At 35.9% G+C, this 25,265-nt stretch overlaps 2 protein-coding genes across 3 annotated transcripts; one reads left to right on the top strand and one right to left on the bottom strand.

Annotated features, from left to right (window-relative positions):
• Nucleotides 1-6,288: 6,288 nt before the first annotated feature.
• Nucleotides 6,289-12,164, top strand: LOC121792115 (transcription factor LHW-like). Of its 2 annotated transcripts, XM_042189935.1 has the most exons (12): nt 6,289-6,496; nt 6,657-6,755; nt 7,058-7,629; nt 8,391-8,597; nt 8,833-8,926; nt 9,030-9,071; nt 9,244-9,303; nt 9,611-10,705; nt 10,789-10,890; nt 11,070-11,216; nt 11,354-11,482; nt 11,814-12,164. In XM_042189935.1, exons 3-12 carry the CDS (start codon nt 7,532-7,534, stop codon nt 11,898-11,900), a joined length of 2,061 nt encoding a protein of 686 aa, XP_042045869.1. In that variant the 5' UTR covers nt 6,289-6,496; nt 6,657-6,755; nt 7,058-7,531; the 3' UTR covers nt 11,901-12,164. The 2 variants fall into 2 exon arrangements, with proteins under 2 accessions (XP_042045869.1, XP_042045868.1); XM_042189934.1 differs by lacking the exon at nt 6,657-6,755.
• A 9,739-nt stretch (nt 12,165-21,903) lies between these two features.
• On the bottom strand, nt 21,904-24,281 carry LOC121768997 (tropinone reductase homolog). Its single transcript, XM_042165635.1, has 5 exons — nt 24,076-24,281; nt 23,778-23,985; nt 22,516-22,732; nt 22,337-22,443; nt 21,904-22,241 (listed from the first exon to the last, which is right to left on the bottom strand). The coding sequence occupies exons 1-5, from the start codon at nt 24,165-24,167 to the stop codon at nt 22,062-22,064; spliced, it is 804 nt and encodes a 267-aa protein (XP_042021569.1). The 5' UTR covers nt 24,168-24,281; the 3' UTR covers nt 21,904-22,061.
• Nucleotides 24,282-25,265: the final 984 nt, after the last annotated feature.

The following is a 25,265-nucleotide window of genomic DNA, read 5'->3' as shown; positions in this document are numbered from 1 at the left end:
GCAAACTAGTAAATTTTGTGCTGTGTAAGTTGATCTTAGTTAGACCTTTGATCAAGTATGATGACTTGACTATAGTTGTTGTATAGATAAAACATGTATAAAAAAAAGCTGATGAAATGTGATTCAGATTATATAGAGTCTCAATATGTTTGAAAACAATAATATAATATCTATATATTGAGACACATTAATTTTATCTGTATGCTCCAAAAAAAAGGCCATCTCTCGTCTCCTAAACCGGGGGTGAAACTGCCGTTCATACTCCTCCTACCTGTCAACTAATCCCACCCACTATCCATGGAGATACTATGAATTCTCCAAAAACCACCCTATCCATCCCCACTCATCCCTTCTTCAGATATGACTGCATCATCTCATCACTTTTGTCGATCCAAACTTAAACTTATAAACATGCCACTCGAATTTTTATTATTGTTTTTATTTTTGCATCTATCAAAAACTTACTCCAATATATATTTTCCTTAAAAAAGGTCTGTATTAACCATAAAAGTCACAAGAAGAAGAAGGACCTTGAAATTTTTGGCACTACATTTAGTTATTTATAATCAGAGCAAACACACATAAATTTTAATTAATTTTCAAACAGAAGGCCAGGCCTAATTTCGCAACGTTAACCCAATTAACACAATTAGTTTTTGGGCTGAAAGATGAGGCCCATAAAGTTATGTTTTTGTTAGCCTTCATTCATGGAATAATTTAATTATTAATAACCACACTTTTTTCTTATTATTATGGGCCTTGATTTAAAATGTATAGTTTTGCCCTTATAAATAAAAAATTAACTTTTCACTGTGTCTCTAAAATCTACAAAAACATGGAATTCAATTTTATATGGCCTCATGCATGCCCTCATCCCATTTACACCAGTATTGGAGGCCCAAGATTCATCATATACACGACTTATTAAAAAAATTTATACTAGTAGTTTTAATTAGTTGCAATAATTGATGAAAAACAAATATGTACATGAACGCAATATATTCATAAAATAAAAAATTAAAATTTCTAATGAATTCATATGCACAGTGTAAAATTAAAATATCTAACGACTTCAGTCTAATAAAACGTGTAGTTCAGTAAGTCAATCCGTGATCTCTTTATAACCAGACACCAATTTACATTTCTTGTTTGCAATATAGTAATATAGTTTTTAGCTAATATTTTGAAATTGATTCCAAAAATTTGTCCTGCCACAAGAAGAGAATGATGGATTAACTTTAAGTTGGTCGGGCCTTGGATGCTACATATAATTTCCTTTGTCCATTGGAACAATTCCAATGTTCCGTTTCATGATTATTGCTTTCCGAATCATGCATAAAGTATATCAAAACTTATTTTTATTTAAAAAAAAGATTAAATTAAAATTATTAGAGTAGGATGATTAGCAGTAGAGATTGCACCATGTAACAGATTTATATAATTAATTTATACAATAAGGGTAAATATGGATCCTAAGCCTAGACTTAAACATCTTCCCACTAGATCCTATTTTGTTTAAAATGAACACAGAAATCTATTATAGAAACTATAAAATGAAATAAAATTCTTGCAATATACTATAGTTCGCTAAGTTTCTTTCATTAGGAGACTCTCTAATGGATTGATTTGTGCCACATGTTTTCGAGTTCACTTATGTTCTATAATGAGATGTATTTGCATGTGGAAATGGTGGTAAATCACTAGGACACGAGAAGGTGTGCATGTAGTAGAGAAGATGGAAGAAGTATTTTCCATTATATTATTCTATCTTTTACTTTACTTTATCTCCACTTTAACTATTTATTATTCCATGATTTTTCTAAATTATGTGCGAAAAAGAAATGTGTCACATAAGTATAATATAATAGTATACTAATATGAATGATTTTGTCTACATAAAAATAGGAAGAAATAAGAATGGAATGGAATAGTTATTCTTTAAGTAAATAAAATATTAAATGGAATAATGATTCGTAAGAAAACAATATACCAAAAAAAAAAATTAGAATTAAGATTATCATTCAATTCCCCATTTCATTAATCATATCAAGGGCCTAAAAGGGACAAGTTATTTTCCATCCTACTATATAATTGTTGTGATTTTCTTAATTATGCATTTAAACCAAGATAAGCTAGGGCTATTAGAGGATATCTATAACATTTTCAGGGATATTGGATCATGTTTTAGGAGTGTAAAAGAAATAGGAAGCATAATATGAGATATGATCACCCACAAAATTTGTAGGTCATTGGATACCCTCCAAGGAATGCATGATGCAATAATAATGTTTGCCAACACTTTTTTTATAGTCAGCTTGGATTACACTCCTTATGTTTCCACCAATCACAAAAGTCCACTCCTACATTATTTGTTCCTTTTTTTTAATTAATTTTCCAACAAACCCAAAAATCATATGGTCCACTATCTATGCACTCTCCATATGCATTTTACCATTTGTTCCCACACTAACCTTACCGCTACCATATTTTCTTCATTTGTCCCCACGATTAAGTAGAATGTGTATTGCCAATATTGAGATGCCCCTTTTGTTACGATAATATACTATTTCTGAAATAATTACAAATAAAATAAATCACCGGTCCATTTGATTTTATTTAATACTTAATAACTATTGAATAAGACAGGAGATAATGAGTTGCTAATAAGCTTTTTTTCCTATTTACTAAAATATAAAAAAAAACAGTTGCACTCATTATTCATTAGAGTAGTTGGAGTATTACTAAAGACACTATAAAAAGGTAGGCTTGCTTGGCAGGATTCTACTATAAGAAAATAATTTAATTATTAAATTTAGTAGTGAGTAATACTGAATTTAATGAAAAACTGATAAAAATAATAGAGAACAAAGATAAAAATGATTAAACTACTGTTATGGAAAAATGAGACTTAACTCACATAAATACAAAACTATTTTTTATGGACCAATGAAATACAATTTCTTATAATTCTAATTTTTTAGAATTCTTACCTATCTAGATATTTATAATTATTTTTATTATTTTAAAAGCTAGTGTTTAATACAAGCTAAATAGGAGAACTCATCCCAAAAGACTAGCCTGTTAGGAGAGAGAGTCCATTTAGTCTATATATACCACATCAGTTGTTCTCACAACCAATGTGAGAATTGAGTCCGTAACATTCGACCCTCCTTAAGGGCCAATGTCCTAGTTGGTCATGGCTGGTACTTTGCCAGACCACCACTCCGAGTTCTCTTTGGTCACGGCCACGTTGGTCACTGCAGATTCTTTGCCCGGCCACCACTTGGGTCACCACTCCGAGTCGGTCCCAAACGTACTCGTTGGTCACGGCGAGGTTGTTGCCCGACCACCACTCCGAGCCAATTGGGCTCTCAATGAAAGCACCAATTAATACAGACCAAACGAGAGAACTTAGCCTGCTAGGAGAGAGAACATATTTAGTCTATATATCCCACATTCGTTGTTCTCACAACCGATATGAGAATTAAGTCCGTAACAAAATTATTATTACCAATATTATTTATATTTTTATTAGTATTATTCTTTTATCAATTAATAACATAATAATGGAAATCTTAATGTGATTTTTTAGAATTCGGACACTTTATATAGTATCTTATTTTTATAATTATCACTATTATTTTCTCAACCAATAATTTATTAAGAAAAATGTGATGTGAATTTTAGAATTGTAGACTATATATTTGTACTTTGCTTTATATTATACTACTACTACTACTACTACTATTAATTAATACTCCCCCCGTCCTACGAGAATATGCACTCTTTTTATTTTAATTCGTCCCACAAGAATATGAAAATTAGAAATTATTTTCTCTCTAATAAAGTGAGACTCATTCTCTACTAACAATACTTTATTTACTTTTTCTCTCTACTTCTCTCCTACTTTACCAATTTTAAATTAAAACCCGTACCGAACTCAAAGTTCATATTCTTTGGGGACGGTGGGAGTAATTCAATTTAGGAAAATCTTATTTTAAATAAGAGGAAAAAATGGTGCATATTACTATAATTTAATTATTATATGTATTAGTTAAGTGAATCCAACTAATCAATATAAGTTCATATTTCTAATTATTTTCTTTGGTTATTTTAAACACATAATAAGTAAATAATCAAAAATAATAATTCATGAATCATATTCTCCAACAGAAGTCGTACATAAAGGTAATTCTATCAATTCAACTTGTTTATCAACTAATTGCAGCCACCACATAGAATGCATGAATAAGACCTCATCACTTTACTTCCAGCAGATAAAGAACACAAAAAAACAAAACAAAAATTCAATCTCCAAAATTGACTTTTAGATCCACCAAGTTGTCCAATTTCAACTTATAAAATGGAGTATAAAAATATGCATATATATAGCTACATAAATTATTCCCTACAGGCTAAACTAACTTGCCATAACTAATTAGACGTGCCATCTTCAACGGCAAAACTTTATATTTGGACAATTTTCAATTACTGTTCCCTTAAATTAAAGTTGACCTTCCGATCATTTCCAACCTTAACCTTTTCTCGATTTAAATTTTTGTAAATTTTTAGGAATACTCACAATGAGTGTATAATTTATTAATCCTCTATTAGGAGATATTTACCTACTTATAATGACTTCTGCTATTAAAAAAAAAGGTAGGTATTAGTGGTGAAGAAATAATAGAGCGTTTAGTAAAAGGATATGCCGCCACCCCTTTTTAGAATTAAAAATATTAGAGGATAAATAATTGAGGGGGAAAGTGAGAAAGAGACGTGTGAAGCTTTAGTAACCTTTCTAGTTACTTACTTAGATAACTTAAATGTTTTTTAGCCTTTGGTTTAAGCTAAGTGGTAGATATGTTTGTTCATAACTTGACAAGTTGGAATAAATTTCCCTGTCGTTTAATTTCTTACCATATGAAAATTGACTGATTTAATTTTCACAACTTGAGATGTGAAGTTTATATGTAGAGTGCAAAAAAGTCGATTCACTTAACATCATACACACAAGTTGTGCTCTAAATAAAATTGATTTATGTATACAAAAAAGTAAATTGCGTTTTTTATATCAAATTATGATTGACTCGATTTGATGACTGAATTTGCCAATATCTTTAAGTATTTGATTTTGTGGTCATAAGGGAAATACTTTGATGTTAGTAGATGATTGGTGGTTGAGTCGTCGGTGCAGTTAAACTCAGACACGTGTCTACAAGATGAGATTAATGAATATCACTGGATAGAATGTTAATAATCAATTCATAAAAGCAGTTTAATTCATCATTCATCATCTTTTACATATGAAAAAAGGTATTCGAGTATATTTTACCTTGTTAAAATTCTTAAATCTTGTCTTATATTGACTTAATGATAATCCTAGCTCATTTATATAAGTATGTATAACTCTTCCCTTTATAGAACATTTTATGATGTGAGTGGCCAATTTCAAATATGCTTTTTTTAGTTAATGAAATATATGTATATTTTTGAACGTGAATTACCTCTTTAATAAGAAAATACACAGTAAAAAATAAGTTTGTTTATAAATTGAGCATATTATGAATGACGTCTTTAATAAGAAAATACACAGCAAAAAATTAAGTTTGTTTATAAATTGATCATATTAATGAACGCAAAATGTAAGATAAATGGATATGTTGACTTCGCAACAGATACTTAACCAGATTGGAGTGCATATATATTATATTAGCTATAATTATTGCCATATGTGTTTCGTGCAGTTGGCTAATTGGACCGCCGGATAATTAATATTAATACCCAAATTAGCAACAATTATTAAAATATTTAACCAATGTACGTAATTACGAATAGCTTCTCTTTTTATTGGCGAAGAATGTATTTCTTTTAAAAGTGCAAATTTTTAGTATAAAGGCATTATTAATTTATTATGACATGGCAAGTGATGGAGTACATTTGATTTAGTAGTATCTAATTAATGTGAATATAGTGTATGTTAATTTTACTTTTTATAGATACTCAAGAGAGGGCCAGGCCCAGCGCATGCATTTTTAATTTTTTACAAATATAAAAGTAATTTAAAGTGGGCCAGGACCCATTCACTTCAACTTTGGGAAAACGACAAGAGAGAATAAAAAAAGGGCTTGACTTACTAACAGGCGGCCAACTCACTCTCTGGGCCATTTGCCCCATTTGAACTACAACTAATTAATAAACTACTACTAATAATAACAATAAAAAAAAATAATTACTCCTCAGACTCTATCATATTTATAGTATTATTTTTAATTAAATTCTATGAATAAAAACTAGCTCTAAAAGTCTTCCCACCAAAAAAGCAATAGCTATATCGCCTCTGTTCTTCAATCAGATTCTCATTCCACTGTATCACCATCCCAATATCGACGACCAAATTCCACTTCCACAGACCTTAAATTCCTGTTTGATAATCAGAAATGGAGGTTAACGAGTTTGAACTCTATCACGATTCTATCAATTGAACTGCTGTTTCAGTGTAAGTAGTTTTATTGTGCATTGATGAATTAGGATCATCATAACAACTATCTGCTTTGGTATTTGTGTTGATTGTTATATTTTCAGTTAATCGAGACTTCAATTGTAAAGCTTTTATGAAGATGAAATTTACTCGTTTTATTTTTAACTTTTGTTTTTAGGGAGATGGATGTAGAAGATAGCAGCATCTATAAATGGATATTGATGCATCCTTTTTTACTTTAGCTTATATCCGGATAAGTAGTGAGAAGAGGAAAAAGGTGCATAGAGTTACATCATTTGAAGTGAGGAAAATATTTTTAGTTGGTATTATACTCTTATAATCTAAAGTGAAGCTCAGTTTTTAGCAAGTTTCATGGAGATATTTTGATGTTTTCTTCCAGTTGAGCGGTTTTTCTGTCACATGCATAGGCTACATGTTTTTAATTGGATTATTATTATGAATTTGCCTGAATTTTTAGAGCTGACATGACTGTGGTTACTAATCTGAGTAGATAGGTAGAAATACTACTTCTCTCCTATTTCCTGTATGATTTCCTAAATTTTTAATCTTACTTCTCAGGCTCTCAGATAGTTCCACCTGTAACTGCAGTTGCTGAGTTTTGTGCCAGTTTATATCTTACAATAAAACAGCTTTTGGTTTTATATTGGTTGCACACTAGCAACCTTTTCGCTACAGCAGTTCTTGGTGTTTCACTTGAGTGGTTTGGAGCTTTTTTTTCCAGCGTTTTCTTCTCGATTGGTAGCTGTCTCGCAAATAAACCGGTTACAAGATCATGGATTTTTCTTGCGGAGAATTCTGTATTCTGTCTTCCCATTGATTTTCTCCTTCTGTAATCCTTGTCCCAACCATAGAAGTTGAAGAAATGTTGGATTTAGACAAACCGATGGAGCCACCAATGAAACGAAGAGCTGGTCTATGGATTGTACAAGCAGGACGAGGTTCATATCGTGGAAGTTAGTGATAGATTAGTTCTAACTGGTTGGCTGATTTTTGTTGCAACGTATTTTAATTTTGTTCGTAACATAATAATCAATGGGGAGTAGATTTTTGCGGCCATTCCTCCAGTCTCTTTGCTGCAATTCTCCTTGGAATTATGCAGTGTTCTGGAAGCTTAAGCATCATGATGAAATGTAAGTCAACTGTCCACCTGAATTCTTTTGTTTCTTCTCTTGAGCTGTTATTCATCATTTTTGTTGTTTTAGTATAATAAAGACAACGAGTAGGAATTGTTCTCAACTTTTCTTAGAAATTGCAAGTTTTTGCATAATTGGAAAAAAGTTCACTCCTGTGGTATACTATGAATAGTGACTGCATGTTGAGAAGTTTGAAAATACATTTCCTGGCCTGCTTAGTGTCTTTCCGTGAGCTTGACAGAATCATGCGTAGTATATACAGTGTGGAAACTTCTTGTGCTTTATTTTGGATCTTCAACTGACAGAGAGTTTTAAATAAGTAAACAATATGCAAACTTTCTCCCATGGTTTTCAATTTCACCAACTATCCATTTAAGTCATCGTTTATTTGGTTCAACTTTTATGTGGGTGCTGGTCGAAGGTATGTCTGGTCTGGAATATGGTCACAACAATTTTGCATCTCTAGATTATTAAATAATATGTCGATGTGTCATTCAAAACTTATCTATGCTCCTGATTCGTATACTTCTGTTTATCTTCAGTTTCATTTTTTTGGTTAACTTGCATTCACTTTTACTGTACAGAAATTGCCCATTTATTGTGAAATGATATTTGCTGTTTTTGCATCAAGTATGCTTTTTTCTCATGGTATTACTTCAACAACATCATGCCCAAGCAGAGTGCTTTAATATCTATGCTTGTGTTACGTATTACAAAAGTTATAAGCAAATTTGAAAACCAAACAATTTACTTTTCAGGATTTTGGCATGGGAAGATGGCTTTTGTGACATTTTAAAGCAAAGTGATGCCATGGCGAGCCCGGTAGAAGATTTGTACTTCAAAAACTCAAATATGATTTTATCATCGGCTTTAACACCAAGTCTGCTTGATGGAACTCCTGGCGACTATCTAGTTGGATATGCAATAACTGAAATGTCGCATTCTTCTCATGTCGTGGGGAGCGGGTAACTTTAACGATCCCACTTCTTGCGTGCATTTTATTTTATGTATTCGTAACATTTAACTTACTGCTCTTAGTCCAAAGGGATGGGTATTATCATTTGTTCTTTCCTCATCATGTTTGAGGTAATGAATTAGCTCTACTCAGCAAAGAAAATGGGATTTGCACATAAATGGGTGTTTTTTTGTTCATCGAATACTACCTCTTATCATCTAAACTCGTAATATACAATCAAACAGGGTTGTTGGCGAAGCAGCTGTAAAGGGAAATGCTAGCTGGATATATGCAGACAGCATACAAACTGATGTTTTGAATTCCTTCTTAGTTTCTGAGGTCTATCTTTGGATACAATGTGCAATATGTTGTTGCTTTATTTATTTATTTATTATTCAAGTTGAAACAGACATTTATTGCTTTCTTTTTTTCTGTTTAACAGTATCCAGATGAATGGCTGCTTCAATTTGCAGCCGGCATAAAGGTTAGTGAATTGATGATTTAGGTTATGATGTTCACATATTTCTAATTTGTATCTGATACAGCATTTTATGTCTAAAAGTAAAAATAGTGGATTAAAACCTTTAAACTATTATCTGTTAAAAATAAAAAAACTTGAAACCATTATACGATGATGCTATGCGATGCTCATGCAGACAATATTGCTTCTGCCTGTAATTCCTGATGGAGTTCTCCAGCTTGGATCAACGGAAATGGTGTGTATTCTGTTTCATATTATTGATATTTTCTGCCCTTTTCTTCTATAACTGTAGTTTTGTCTGTTGCCTTACTTTGAGCAAATAATTTAGGATTTACAATTTCCATGGTCACTAACTAATAAATGACATTTCTTTCTGTTTCTATTGTGAAATTAGTTAGTTCCTGGACATCCAATCAACTTCTCTGTCTATGTTCCCTATTGCTCTTTTCTTTCCCCTCCCTTTTCCTTTTCTTGTTTTACCTCTTCTTGGGTTTTAATCAGTAATTGTGTCTTCTAACTTAATTTGCTATTTAACGAATCAGGTGTCTGAAGATGCGGTCCTAGTTGCGTATCTCAAAAATAAGTTTGAGTTGCATAAACAAAGCGATGGATATATTCAACAGATCTCCCCAACGTCTACTTTCATGGATTATTTAGAGGAGCCATCAACCGTTACCACAGAAACAGTAACTGAGGATCAAAATTCTATTCATGCTGTAGAAGATTTATACCCAATTGAAAATCAGACGGTGCCGGTGTTCATGCTCCATGATTTATACAACTCATCTGAGAGGCATGTAGAAGATAACCATGAGAATGCGGCCGAAGGAGAAATGAATCAGCAACCAATGGGTATGATTCATGTGCCTGAACCATTTCAATTGTCATATGCAGATTATATAGACGAAATCTCAAAATATATTCATGATGAAAGACTTCGGGTGTCTCCTTATTCTTATGAGTTGAATAGGAGGATGTGTGGGGATCTTGTGAATGAATTAATGGATTATAAATTTGAGGAAGGTGGAACTGAACTAACATGCGTAGGCAATGACTTTGATAATGGCATTTGTGAGAGTGGAAGCAACCTTTTCAACTTCCACGAGGCCTCTGGATTGGGCAAAGCTGTTGGGGAAGTTATACAGAATAAACCTCATGAACATATTTATGGCGAGTCTATCTTGAGTCAAGATATTGCTTTCCACTCCTTTGGTGACAGAATGCCCTCTGGCACCGTGGATGTGTCAGGTGTAGAGTCTGTCGGATTTCTTGTGAAACACATGGAAGTGGAGCACCTCTCCAAAACTGTTAATGCTAATTCAAGCAGTAGTTTTGATGATAATTCATCTGACAAGTCCATTATTACCTCACTAAATATCCCATCTCATGGTTTTCACAAAGCTCGTGCTCATTCCAAACACAGTGCTTCAGTAGAAACCAAGATTAGTTCACTCTCTGATAAGCAGCAACCAAGAAAAGGACATCATCCCGTGAACAAAAGAAAATTATCAAGATTATCAACTACCAGCAAGAAAAGGACACATAGTGGTGATAATCAAAGGCCTCGACCACGTGATAGGCAGTTGATTCAAGACAGGATCAAGGAGCTAAGGGAGCTCGTACCAAACGGTGAAAAGGCAAGTTCTGTTTGCGTTTGCAATATATCCTTGATGCTCTCCTTTTCAAATAGCTGCTAACCTCTTTGCCATTATGAATGCAGGGTAGCATCGATGGACTCCTGGACAAGACCATAAAGCACATGCTATTTTTAAGAAATGTGACCAATCAGGCAGATAAGTTGAGGCATCCAATTCTGGAAGAGGTAAGAATCTTGTAAAACCTATGCATGCTGTTCCACAGGGTTGGACTTTGAATGCTTCCTGATTTGGCTATCTGTACTCCCCTTTCAATGAAACTTATGCATTTTGGAAAGATATTGTCCTTTTCCACAGTGCAGAGGGTTGGCGGTTGTAGAAATTTAATGTTCAGTTTCCTTTTCAGGAAGTTGGTGACAATACAACAAAACCAGCTGAAGTCAAGTGTAGCCATCGAGATGGGGCAAGCTGGGCTGTGGAACTAGGAAACGAGCAACATTTTTGCCCCATAATTGTGAAAGATCTAGACCATCCTAGACACATGCTTATAGAGGTATGCCAATTCTAAAAGCTCGTACTCTTTTAAAGGCAAGAAATGCAATGTCATGTTCTGCTTTATTGCTATTGCCTATTGCGATATATCTATACCACTGAGATTTGACAGCTCCTCATGTCTTTCCCTTTAACCAGATGGTCTGCATTGATCATGATCGCTTTCTAGAGATTGCTGATGTTATTCATCGCCTAAAATTAACCATCCTCAAAGGTGTGATGGAGAAAACTGCTGATAATTCATCATGGGCTCGCTTCATTGTTGAGGTATTGCTTTGATACAAACATATAAATTCGATTGTTGAAAAATATACTGTAATTGCTGATGAGTCTTAAAGTGACTCATATTTGGTTATATAATGAACATTGATGATTGGATACTTGAGTTGTCAAATCCATCCACTTCTCCTTATGCAAAACTCTCCAATAACAAACACCATTATATCCGCACTATCAAGAACCTCGGTTTTTTGCTTTATTCAAGTTGGTCTTAGACAGCTGCAGGTTGTGACCTCCAACTCTTTGCCTAAACATGCTAGTTATGCCGTCTTAAACGTCAAATATGTTGGTTCAATTAACAGTCTAGTCTCCTTTGCAGACCTCCGGAAGCTTCCATCGGCTAGATATATTTTGGCCATTGATGCAACTCCAAAAAGATCGCGCGCCTATCTCAACTAGCACCTAAGATTGTCCGCCCAGATTGTTGGATTGTCTTGTACGCCATGGGAGGTGCACGGAATCATTGTAGTTTGGTTTAAGCTATAATATAACTGCTTGGAAGATGTTGGAAGAAAGTAGCTGCATATCGGCCATATGTATATTACTATATTAGGTCATTTGAAGTCTGCAGAATTGATTGCTTTATCTGTTAACACTCATGTTAATTGATTATCAGACTATTTGTTTAAATTTAGAAAATGCATAAATCTTGAGATGGTTGAAAGTGAAACATGGATTGTCTGATTTAAGTTTTAAACGCTTTGTGAAGTACAAAAGCAAGCAAGATATGCAGCTAGGCATGCACAATCCGGCCCGGCCCGCCGGTTAACCGCCGGTTCGGGCCCGCCGGTTCATGAACCGGAACCGGGCCCGGAACCGGCGGGTTGAACCGGCTGAAGGGTCGGAGGGTCATAAGGGCCGGTTCAGGTTCGGGCATAACTTGAACCGTGAACCGGCGGTTCAAAACCGGCGGTTCGGCGGTTCGAACCGCCGGTTCAAAGGGTCGAACGGCTAGGGTTCGTAGGGGTTCGTAGGGGTTCAAAGTAGGGATAGGTATGAACCGGCGGTTTGCCGGTTTTGGGCGAAAACCGCCGGTTTTGGAGGAAAACCGCCGGTTTGAACCGGCGGTTCCGACCGGTTTCCGCCGGTTCCGGAAGCTTTTCAGGCGTAGGGGGCTAGGTGAGGTCAGAAACCGGCGGTTTGTGTCGGAAAACCGTGGACCAACCCGCCGGTTTCGTGGAAAAACCGCCGGTTTTGAGGTTGAACCGCCGGTTCAGGCGGTAAACCGGCGGTTCGGCCGAAAATTTGAAAGTTTGAAATTTGAATTTTTTTTTTTTATTTCTTCCAATTTTACTCCTATAAATACCTCACTTCTCCTTCATATTTCCTTACCCCATTCTTGTGTTAACAAGGATTTCATTCTCAATCTCCATTTCTCTATTCTCTCATCATTCTCTCTAATTGCGCAAGTTTAATTCTACACTTTCTACTCACTACTATATTTGTTGTGCTCATAATTTACCACTTCTTTTATACTTCATACATATTTTATTCCAAGTCCATATTACTTTTCATTTATCAATATATTCAATATGTCTTCTTCTCGTGGTGGATCGGGACGTGGTGATCGGGGCAAGGGAATAGCCCAAGATCAAAGCACTACGCGTCCCTCAAAATCTCGACGACCTAGTCGTCGAGATGTTATGGACGAGGTTTCCCGATTGGCAGCCGAACGCATGCAAGTAAGTAATGAAAAATTTGTTTTCCAATTCACATGCACAAAATTTCATTAATTTTTTTTTGCGTTCATACTTTTAACTTCTACGTACATAATATTTGTAGATGGAAGAAGATCATAGGACCGCCATGCTACTTGCTGAAATGCAACAAGGCGGGGGTAGGGGAGATGAGGAGTTCGACGTTACTATATCGTCGGACTCGGACAACAACGAGGATAGATCGCATTCTCGTATTCCTTCTAGCACCGGCGGAAATGAGGAGATGCCTCCCCCTGCACCCACTAACACGACAAAACCTTTGAAATCGGACATTTTTATCAAACACTACAAGAAGGTGGCGGTGGTGATTCCAAGTCCTCACGATCCGAACTCTCAAGAAGAGACTTCGGACTTTCATGTTTATTGCAACTATTGCGATAAAGTGTACAAATGGTCCGCCGGTGGTGGATATGGCACCCTCCGTCGCCATTTAGTGGCAAAGCATCCGGTAGAATGCGGCACTGCCTCTACCCAAAGCCAACTAAACTTCCAACCCGCCGGCGCCGGCTCGGGTTCGTCAGGTGCGCCTCTATTTAAATATGATAAAAAGAATTTTGATGATACAATGACTAGATGGGCGGCTATGAAGCATATGCCCTTTAATGTTTTTGATGACAAAAGTTTTGAGGTTACTATGCAAAGTGGGTTGAATGTAGCAATCAAAAGAATAGGTTGAATGACCGTGCAACGATCTACCGTTCGGCAGTGCTTGGAGAAAAAGGTAGAATTATCACGTTATTTAGTTAACATGGGCCACAGGGTGAACATTTGCTCAGATGTTTGGACGGATTGTTTTAACCGTCATTCATACATGGGTATTACGGTTCACTTTGTGGACAACAGTTGGACTTTGAACAAGCGTTTAATTGGTTTTAGAGAATTTGAAAGTCCACACACTGCACCAGAAATTGCTTCTTTGATTATACAAGTGTTGAATGAGTTTCAGCTATGCAACAAGATATTTTCTATTGGTTTTGATAATGCAACTGCCAACACCGCAAGTATTGCCGATTTGATTGCGGCTTGTACACCGGTAATTGGAGGTAAGTATTTTCATCAAAGATGCATTTGCCATATTTTAAATTTATGTGTACAGGATGCCCTTGAATTATGGCAAAAGCATGTCTCTCCTATTAGAAATGCAGTTAGATTAATCCATCAAAAGCCAGCTATTGGCAAAGCATGGAAGAAATATTGCCATCAAAAGAATGTCAGGTACACGAATTTTACTATGGATGTGTCTCATAGATGGAATTCGACATATGATTGTCTGAATTCTACCTTGACACATAAAGATGCTTTATGTGATTTTTATAGAACTAACCCCTACCGTGATTTATATCTTTCGCATAGTTGTTGGGATAACAGTTTGGCTTTATTTAAATTGTTCAAATATTTCAAAAATGCTACTGTTGAATTGTCGGGTGTTTATTATTGCACTGCTGTTCGTGTTTTGGAGCATTGCATGTACATATCCCTTGGTTTTAAAACTTCAATGAAAAATGCTTCCTCTTCTCCCGAGTTAATGTGCGTTTTGTATTATATGATTGAAAAATGGCTCAAGTATTTCAGTGAGATTCCTAACGTGTTTTTGATTGCAAAGGTATTGGATCCAAAATGGAAATTAGCAGGTACCTCTAGAATTTTAGATTTTTATTATAACAATTTGAGTTCAATTGATCTTGGTCCCCTTCAAGCAATCCAATCCGATACCAGTGACGAATTTGGAGTCGACCTGTCAGAAACCTTTCAAATAAACCTCCCGGACCGGTCAGTTGTGCAACAAAACCTCGAGTATAACTTGCGCTCTCTCTACACCGAATATGAAACCAAGTATAACACCACTCACCAAGTCAGAAGACCCCCTCCTCCACAACATAACTATGGCTTTGCATTTCAAGCCGATTATGATGACCCCGACGCGCAATCCCAACTAGCCGACCTATACAACTACAGCACCGGCGGAAGGTCCTCAGGTATGGTCAGTGAATTAGATTTATATTTTGAATCACTCTTTTCCTTTGGTGATGAAGGTCCTACTCCTCCCGCCCAAATCGACGTCCTCGATTGGTGGGGAACCCACGAGAAAGATTTTCCCATCCTTGCTTCAATGGCCAAGGAGATTTTTTCTGTTCCGGCTTCCACCGTCGCCGTTGAGTCCGCTTTTAGTGTTGGCTCGCGCGTTTTGGATGAATCAAGAAGTAAGCTCTCGGCGAAAAATATGGAAGCCGTGATGTTACTTGATGATTGGGCCAAAGCTGACGTCCGAGAACAAGAAAATGATTGGAATGATCGTCAAGAGGGATCACAAGATGAATTCACCGGGGATGAAGATTAGGCCAACCGTCAACCGCCGCCGGCCAAACCAAATAGGTAAGTAAGGTAAGAGAACTACGTGGACTTTGATTCCCTAATGCAAATGAGCAATTGGGATACGTAGGCACCTCAACTTAAATTTTTAATTTAAGTTGAGCTCAAGTCCTTTTTCTTTTATTTCTTTTTTTTTCCCATTAATTCCTACTTTAAAAATATGCAAATACAATTACATAATTGTATTTGTATATACTCTAGTCGATGAAGTATATTTCTCTATACGGCTAAATGAGGGAAACTTTTGACAATTCTACTATAATTGTTGATTGTTAGACGAAACTCAACATTTAAAGTTGAATTGCTAAAGGTGTCCTTAATTTAGTTATGTAGAAAGATCTTCTTCGCCGGTTAAGAGTATATATATAATACACTTATACGTTTAAGAACTTCAACGTCGTTTCTTGTCATTTGTAATTAGTTCTTCACTAGTAGTCTCATTTGTATTTAAATTTTGTTTAAGAATTCAAGACCGCCATATGTTTTCAATTTGTAATTGTTGTAACTTGTAACGTGTAATTTGTAAACATGCAATTTCAATAAAATTGCAACTTTAGACGTATTTTTTTCAATTTTATTTACTCACATTGCATACAAAAGCAAACTTGAAAAGTGTAATGTAATTTGATTAAAATTGAAAAGTTGAAAAATGCAAAAAAAAAAAAAAAAATTCGTCAACCCGCCGGTTCGGGCCCGGAACCGGCGGTTCGAGCCGAAAACCGGCGGTTTTGAACCGGCGCGTAACCCGCCGGTTTTTTGAACCTGAACCGGAACCGCCGGGAGCTAGGCGGGCCGGTTCAGGTTCGCGGATTTTCCGACCCTTGACCCGCCGGTTCGGGCCCGGAACCGGCGGGTTCCGACCCTTGTGCAAGCCTATATGCAGCACGATTAACATCCAATTGCTTTATCAATCGAGAAAAAAGAATATGTTTGCCTCCCATAGCAAGACATTGCCCATCTTTTATTTAAAGTAGCCAACCCACAATCCTCATTTTATGATAGATTATTGAATTAAAAGCATGAAATTTTCTGTCGAGTCTAACAGTGGATATTGTGCTCCTTTGCCAACAATATATCATGTTGGACGTGCTCTAGATTTTGCAAGGATTCTTGAAATTCAAGATTAGTTTAAGAATTACAATGATTTTTCTATCATTCTATTGCGTTAGTGCATGCAATGGAATGATTAAGTTAATCAACGGTTTATCTCCTCAAAACTGTAGGGTGGCTATGCCTTAAATGCTTAGCCTTACCTTTTTGACTTAGGCATAACAGCTTTGTCTTCTGAAGATTATGGCTCCTTATTTCTTGCTGAAATGCAAGTCATATATGTGGAGATTTGTGAGTGTGTACGTGATATTTTTGGAGCACACATTGTGGACTTTCTCTTCAACCATTTTTGCCTATAAAAGGAGCATGGGAGAATGCCTTTGGTGCAGCACCACTACTACTTCAGAACAAAGCTTCAAAGCTTCTGCCTTCTTCTCTCTTTTGTAGCTTAGGCTTTCTAATTCCATTATCCTAAAATATTGGTGTTAGCCTTTTGTAATCATCCCCACATTATTAGTGAAATTTTCTCCTCCGGCCGTGGACGTAGGTCGCATTGACCGAACCACGTAAATTCTTGTGTCCACTGTCCAATTTATATTTCTTTCTCTTGTCTTTGTTATTACAATTTTTGGGTTATTAGATTGAACCGGAACTCCGATTCCTAACAAACTGGTATCAGAGCCGGTTTTCCGGTTCTGAAATAATCTATAGCCATGACAATAACAAAGACGTCAATTGAAAAGTTTGACAGAAATGTTAACTTTTCAATGTGGCGACTCAAGATGGAGGCCATCCTCATTCAGGACGGTTGTGAGCTGGCACTCCAGGGAGTTGAGGAGAAGCCATCAGAGATGACGCTGCAGGAGTTTGCAGAGTTGGACAAGCGGGCCAGATCGGGAATCATATTAAATCTCGCATATGAGGTTTTGGCGGAAGTTGCTGCAGAGACGACAGCAAAAGGAATGTGGGATTCATTGAAAGCGATTTACATGAAGAAGACCATGGAAAATCGGCTTTATCTGAAACAGAAGCTGTATAGCTTGAGAATGACAGAAGGTACATCTATAATCTCTCATCTAGATAGATTTGACTCAGTCATTATTGATTTGGAGAATGTAGATGTTAAAGTTAGTGAAGAAGATCAGGCCATACTATTATTGTGTTCCCTTCCCCCATCGTTAAAACATTTTCGGGATACTATGATTTATGGGAAAGATACCATCTCATATAGTAGTGTCAAATCTGCTTTAAAGTCAAAAGAGCAGATAGATAGGGACATCACAGGGGAATCCAGTAGTGGTCAGGCAGAGGGATTATTTGTGCGGGGTAGACCAGAGAGTAAAGATTTTGAAAATAGATCTAAAGGAAAGTCAAAATCCAAGCATGCAAATAAAAAATGTAATTACTGCAAGAAGAAAGGGCACATCAAGGCTGACTGTTTTAAATTGAAAAATAAGGAGAAAAATAACATTAACCAGAACAATAACACTGGCGAAGCTAGTGTAGCTGCAGATGAAAGTGATGGAACTGTCTTTATTGCCTCGGCAAATGTTGTGAGGTCTAGTGATGAGTGGATCTTAGATTCGGGCTGTTCTTACCACATTTGTCCTAACCGAGATTGTTTTTCTACTTATGAATCTTATGATGGTGGATATGTTTTGATGGGAAATAACTCCCCCTGTAAGGTTGTTGGTAAAGGTGCAGTTCAAATCAAGATGTTTGACGGTATTATCCGAACACTCACTAATGTTAGACATGTTCCGGACTTGAAGAGAAATCTTGTCTCTTTAGGTACCCTTGATGCACAAGGGTGCAGGTTCTCGGCTGAAGGTGGAGTTTTAAAGATAACCAAAGGTGCTCTTATTGTGATGAAAGCTTGCAGGTCTGGAAACTTGTACGTTTTGCAGGGATCTACTGTTACAGGTGTTGTTGCAGTCTCTACTACTCCAAAAGCTGATACCACAAGATTGTGGCATATGCGGCTTGGGCACATGGGCGAGAAAGGCTTAACCTTGTTAAGTAAGAGAGGCCTCCTTTGTGGTCAAAGTACAGGTAAGATGGAATTTTGTGAGCACTGTGTTTTTGGGAAGCAAAAGAGAGTTAGCTTCAAAACACCAGCTGATCATAAAACAAAAGGTACTTTGGATTACATTCATTCTGATTTGTGGGGTCCTTATCGCATACCCTCTAAAGGTGGTGCCCGATATATGTTAACTTTCATTGATGATTATTCGAGGAAAGTTTGGGTCTATTTTCTTAAACAGAAAAGTGATGTTTTCCTAACATTTAAACATTGGAAAATATTGATTGAAAAGCAAACAGGAAAACACATCAAGCGGTTACGGACTGATAATGGCTTGGAATTTTGTGGAAGCGAATTCAACGAATTTTGCAAGAATGAAGGAATCGCTCGACACCGCACGGTCAGGATGACACCTCAACAAAATGGTGTGGCCGAGCGCATGAATCGGACTCTTTTGGAGAGAGCTCGATGTATGATCTCTAATGCCGGGTTGACTTTAGATTTTTGGGCAGAAGCCATCGCTACTGCATGCTACATTGTCAACCGCGCTCCTTGTGCTCCTCTTGATTTCAAGACTCCTGAGGAAATTTGGTCAGGTAATCCTGCTGATTACTCTAATTTGAAAATTTTTGGGTGTCATGCTTATATGCATGTAAACGAGGGAAAATTAGAGCCTAGAGCTAAGAAATGTATTTTCCTTGGTTATGCTTCAGGGGTGAAAGGATATAGATTATATTGTCCTGATCCCAATTCACCCAAATTTGTAATTAGTAGAGATGTAACATTTGACGAAGCCTCCATGTTGTATTCTAGAAATGAGTCTTGTAATCCTTGTAATTTAGGAAAGGGGGGTAGTGAACAAAGTGATGTGGAGTTAGAGATAGATACTTCAGATTCTTCTCAAAACTCTTCTACTAGAGGGATGGATCAAGAAAATGAAATAGATCCAGATCTCTTTGAAGATGAACGTGTGGAGCAAGAATATTCCATAGCTAGAGACCGACCAAGAAGAGATATTCGACTACCACAAAGGTACGTTGATGTAGCTTCATACGCTTTAACAGTGGCACAAGAAACAAGTGGAGATGGTGAACCTTCCACTTATCTGGAAGCGATCCAAAGTGCACACTCAGATAAATGGGTGGTAGCTATGAATGAAGAAATGGAATCTCTGCACAAAAATGGTACATGGACTCTTGTGCAGCCGCCGAAGGGTAAGAAAATAGTCGGATGCAAATGGGTCTTCAAGAAGAAGGAAGTTGCTTCAGGTGTTGAGGATGCAAGGTATAAAGCACGATTGGTTGCAAAGGGCTTCAGTCAGGTACAAGGTGTAGATTTTAATGACGTTTTCTCACCTGTTGTTAAACATAGCTCTATTCGTGTACTACTTGCATTGGTGGCCATGTATGATTTAGAGCTAGAACAGCTTGACGTCAAGACAGCGTTCTTACATGGTGAATTAGATGAGAAAATCTATATGAAGCAACCTGAAGGTTTTGAAGTTGAAGGAAAGGAAGATCAGGTATGTTTGCTAAAGAAATCCTTGTATGGATTAAAACAATCTCCAAGACAATGGTATAAAAGGTTCGATTCTTTTATGTTGGGTCATGGTTTCTCCAGGAGCAAGTATGATAGTTGTGTTTACTTCAGGAAGTTGAATGATGGCTCATTTACTTACTTATTGTTATATGTTGATGACATGCTCATTGCGGCTAAGAATCTTGCAGAAATTCATCAATTAAAGGCCTTGTTAAGTGGTGAATTTGAGATGAAAGATTTGGGAGCAGCTAAAAGGATTCTTGGTATGGAGATTAGACGTGACAGGGGAGTTGGTAAGTTATTCCTGACCCAGGAGAATTACCTTAAGAAAGTTTTGGAGAGATTTGGCATGCACGATGCCAAACCGGTAAGTACTCCTCTTGCTAGCCATTTTAGGCTATCTGCTGCTCAGTCACCAACATCGAAAGAAGAAGAGGATTATATGGCACGAGTTCCCTACTCTAGGGCTGTTGGTTGTGTTATGTATGCAATGGTTTGTACTCGTCCTGATATTTCACAAGCTGTTAGTGTTGTTAGCAGGTATATGGCTAACCCAGGAAAAGAACATTGGCAAGCGGTGAAGTGGATTCTCAGATACTTGAAGGGTACTTTGAACACTTGTTTAAAGTTTGGTAGAAACGATAATACATTGGTTGGTTTTGTAGATTCAGACTACGCCGGTGATCTCGATAAACGCAGGTCTCTTACAGGTTATGTATTTTGTATTGGAGGTTGTGCAATTAGCTGGAAAGCTACTTTACAACATGTGGTGGCGTTGTCTACCACCGAAGCAGAATATATGGCGGTTACTGAGGCAATCAAAGAAACATTATGGTTGAGAGGCTTATTCGGTGAATTAACTCTACAACAAAGCGTTACTACCATTTTTTGTGATAGTCAAAGTGCAATTCATTTGACTAAAGATCAGATGTATCATGAGAGGACTAAGCATATTGACGTTAAGTATCACTTTATTCGTGATGTCATTGCAGATAAGAAGGTCCTTGTTCAGAAGATCAACACCAAGGACAATCCTGCTGATATGTTTACGAAGGCCCTTCCGGTGAACAAGTTCAAGCAATGCTTGGACTTGATCGGTCTTTCAGAATTGGTGAATTAGCCCGTTGGGGCTCTGCCGGAGTTGATAAAAAAAAAAAAAAATCACTAGTATTTTGCATTTAAGTCAAGGTGGAGATTTGTAGGGTGGCTATGCCTTAAATGCTTAGCCTTACCTTTTTGACTTAGGCATAACAGCTTTGTCTTCTGAAGATTATGGCTCCTTATTTCTTGCTGAAATGCAAGTCATATATGTGGAGATTTGTGAGTGTGTACGTGATATTTTTGGAGCACACATTGTGGACTTTCTCTTCAACCATTTTTGCCTATAAAAGGAGCATGGGAGAATGCCTTTGGTGCAGCACCACTACTACTTCAGAACAAAGCTTCAAAGCTTCTGCCTTCTTCTCTCTTTTGTAGCTTAGGCTTTCTAATTCCATTATCCTAAAATATTGGTGTTAGCCTTTTGTAATCATCCCCACATTATTAGTGAAATTTTCTCCTCCGGCCGTGGACGTAGGTCGCATTGACCGAACCACGTAAATTCTTGTGTCCACTGTCCAATTTATATTTCTTTCTCTTGTCTTTGTTATTACAATTTTTGGGTTATTAGATTGAACCGGAACTCCGATTCCTAACAAAAACATATATAGTGGTCAACTATATAGTATATGTAATTTTTGTTAAGAGTGTTTAAACGCGACAACAATATCCAAAAATTTCAACACCCAAATCCAATGAAGTGTATTATTATATGGTGTCATGCCATAAACATGAAATATGGAGGAATTAGAAGCAAAATATTAGTCCATCAACAGCCTGCTGTAAAGCCTCCATCAACATAAATAACTTGACCAGTAATGTAAGAAGCAGCTGGAAGGCACAGAAATGCAACCAAGGGTGAAATTTCATCTGCTTCCGCTATTCGGTTGACATGCGTTCGAGCCATCAATGGCGCCAACTTCTGCAGAATCGATACATCCACCTCCTCCTAATTGTAAATCAAGAAAAAATTGTTCAATTAATTAAACTCCTTCATTTTTTTAAAAAAAAGGGGTTTAATTTGGTTTGTAATTGCACACATACAGGTTTGATAATAGTGGTTTTGACACCAAATGGCGCGACAGCGTTGGCACGGATATTGTCCTTGGCCCACTCGCACGCCAAGTTCTTCGTTAGTTGATTTATCGCACCTGATCAAAAGGAAAATACTTGTTATAATCTTAACCTTCACACATACACAAACACTATCGTTGCATACACACCTTTGGAAGCAGCGTAAGCAGACATAGCCGGGAGGGCAAAGCCACCAGCGGCCGAAGAGATGAAAACGATGTTTGCAGATCCGGAAGCTTTCAGAAGAGGATAAGCCAATTGAGAGACATGATAAGGAGATTCTAAGTTCATTGACATTATCCCATCAAAATCTTCAGCAGTGTGATCACAAGCATGCTTCAGTAAACTTATTCCAGCATTGTTTATCTGTTATCACTCACACAAATTAAACCTATTATGTGATAATCTTTTAAATCATTTCAAATCAACTTTTTATTCTTATATACTCAATCCAACTTTAATCATGATCAGTGCTCATAATATCAATTAAAAATAGCATATGGAAAAGAAGGAGCTTTAATTTTATAGATATGAACAAGAAAGCATTATTGTTAATGCACATGTTGATATCTTGAAATTGAAAATATTGTCACAACTTGATATTTTAATTCAGGCGGCAACAAACCCTTAATTCAATATTCATATAAATATGACCAGCTAGCCGGCCATTATCACAACCTTTTGAAATTTCCTACAATACTATAGTACTTTATAGCGTACACACACACAAAAGATAGAAAGAAAAAGTTCGACAAGAAACTTTATACTGCCATCGTTATTGTTTATTTTAAGCATCAATTAATCACGTAAATAATTAATATTCCCACATGAATTAATAACATAATCAAGATTGTGATGACTGTGCATTGATTTGGAGGGGCATCATCAAATATAGAACGAGGTGCTTCACAATTAATTTATACTAGTATGGTTTAATTTATGAATAATCGAAACAACAACCAAAGAAGTCACCTATTTTTGTCTATGCTCATTAAAGATATTAGAAATTGAACAAAAAACTGGTGCAGATGTCATCTACCAATTAATGTTGTTTACATGTGTCCAAAAAAAAGAAGTTCATTATTCATCTAAATTTTTGATTTCATGTGGGCCGCCTAATTAATTTTGTCAGATTTTGACGTCTTAATATTCTTGTCTCATAGTCTCTTCGAAAATAGTAGTAATACCAATATCTCTCTATAGTCACTGTTCAATTCCTCTTCTCAAGACTAACAGAAAGATAAGTAGAAGAAACATCACTTTAGGGTTTCCTATTCCAATTTTCTTGAAATTTGGTCTAGCATATGTTTGCCCTAAAACAAACACATTGGCATGATTTCCATCATGATTCATGCATATATAAATTGCACACAAAATATTTATTTAAACAAAAAAAGAGGAATTTGTTTACCAAGATATTGAGCTTTCCATCAAATTCAATTGACACATTTTTTATGAGTTCTTCTCTTTGAGTTTTTGAAGTCAAATCACAAACTGATCCCTTCACCTTAAACCCTTTGGCGTCCCATTCTTTCAGCCTTTCATTAAGCTCGGGACCATTTCTCGAACATGTATAAATCGTCGCACCAAATTCAGCGAGCTCTTCAACGATGGCGAATCTATATCATACATATATATAGTTTCGCACACACAAAAACAAAGAAATTAATTAAGATCATGAGTAAAAAAAAAAGAAATCGAAATTTTACCCTATTCCTTTGGTGCCACCAGTGACGAGGGCTGTCATTCCATGGAGACTCCATCGTTTTTGGGTGTTGGAAATGTGCTGTTTAGATGCCATGGATGTTTGGTGTAAGCAATTGAAATGAAGTGGAGTTTTTTGAGTTGATACTTATTATCTTTGGAACAAAGTGGGAGCCGTCCTAGTTGGGAGTTGGGGATTTTGTCTCTCTTTTTAATGTTTCCACTATTCACATCTATTAAAGTTTATGAATCAGATCGATAGAGACTCTAAATTAATACCTTAGCTTCTACAACTATAATATTCTTTTACTATTAACAATTTGAAATTTCGAATATCAAATTTTATGTGAATTTTTTGTGTTCATATTATAAAAAATCTTTACTTTATTGAGCAAATGCTCAAGCAAACTCGGAGGGATTAATGAACAATTAATCTTTAATTTTGACAATACTCAACTAGATTGGACGCATTTACAGTCGTGCTCGTGCACATCTTTGAAGTTTCTCGTTGTAACCACACGAATTTCAGAATTTTAATGTATGGTGTAAATATTAATATGGGATATACATTCTTCATAAAACTAGGATTGGCCGATTGAGGACTTATATTTGCTCAAATTAATCAATACCAGTTACAGTAGATTCTAAGAAAAAGTAAAATGAAAATAAAAACATGTCTAATATGTAGATAAATTATATTTATGGTTGTACGATTATGGAGTACAAAACTAGAAATTATATTTATGGATGGTTGTACACTTGTACCAGTACAAAATTAGAAAACAAAACTCGTATAAAAATCTTTATACTAATAGTACATTTTATTTCATTAGGGGTCTTTCAATAAATTTTTGTTTTATTAGACCTTGTACTCATTTATTTTATTTCATTAGGTCATTTTACAATTTTTTTCTCTTATTAGAAAAATTATAAATTTATGAGTTGATAACGGGAAATATCAATAATTTTTTCATGTTCTCAATGATTTTTGAGTCGATATTACAATTGAAATTAATTCCAAAATAAATATAAAAAGATAAAAAATTTCTTTTAACTAACATAAGGAAAGTTAATTATATTCTGAAGTACATTAATAAAGATCCACCTAAATTAAAAATAAATGTTTAAACCTCTTTAAAAATAAAAAATGCTCTAGTATAAGGATTTATTGAAAGAAAAAAATTTGTAAAAGGTC

The sequence above is a fragment of the Salvia splendens genome, chromosome 2, assembly GCF_004379255.2.
Source record: "Salvia splendens isolate huo1 chromosome 2, SspV2, whole genome shotgun sequence".
In the NCBI taxonomy this organism is placed as follows: domain Eukaryota; kingdom Viridiplantae; phylum Streptophyta; class Magnoliopsida; order Lamiales; family Lamiaceae; genus Salvia; species Salvia splendens.
Note: the sequence above shows the minus strand (reverse complement) of the source record. Positions and strands in the feature narration are given on the sequence as shown.

Excerpts from the sequence above, each read along its gene's own strand:
- LOC121792115 (XM_042189934.1), top strand. The coding sequence starts at position 7,532 with ATGGGGAGTAGATTTTTGCGGCCATTCCTCCAGTCTCTTTGCTGCAAT. Across the intron at positions 8,598-8,832 it reads TCTCATGTCGTGGGGAGCGG|GGTTGTTGGCGAAGCAGCTG; the intron begins GTAACTTTAACG and ends ACAATCAAACAG. Across the intron at positions 9,072-9,243 it reads AATTTGCAGCCGGCATAAAG|ACAATATTGCTTCTGCCTGT; the intron begins GTTAGTGAATTG and ends ATGCTCATGCAG.
- LOC121768997 (XM_042165635.1), bottom strand. The coding sequence starts at position 24,167 with ATGGCATCTAAACAGCACATTTCCAACACCCAAAAACGATGGAGTCTC. Across the intron at positions 22,733-23,777 it reads ATGGAAAGCTCAATATCTTG|ATAAACAATGCTGGAATAAG; the intron begins GTAAACAAATTC and ends GAGTGATAACAG. Across the intron at positions 22,444-22,515 it reads TGCTTACGCTGCTTCCAAAG|GTGCGATAAATCAACTAACG; the intron begins GTGTGTATGCAA and ends CCTTTTGATCAG.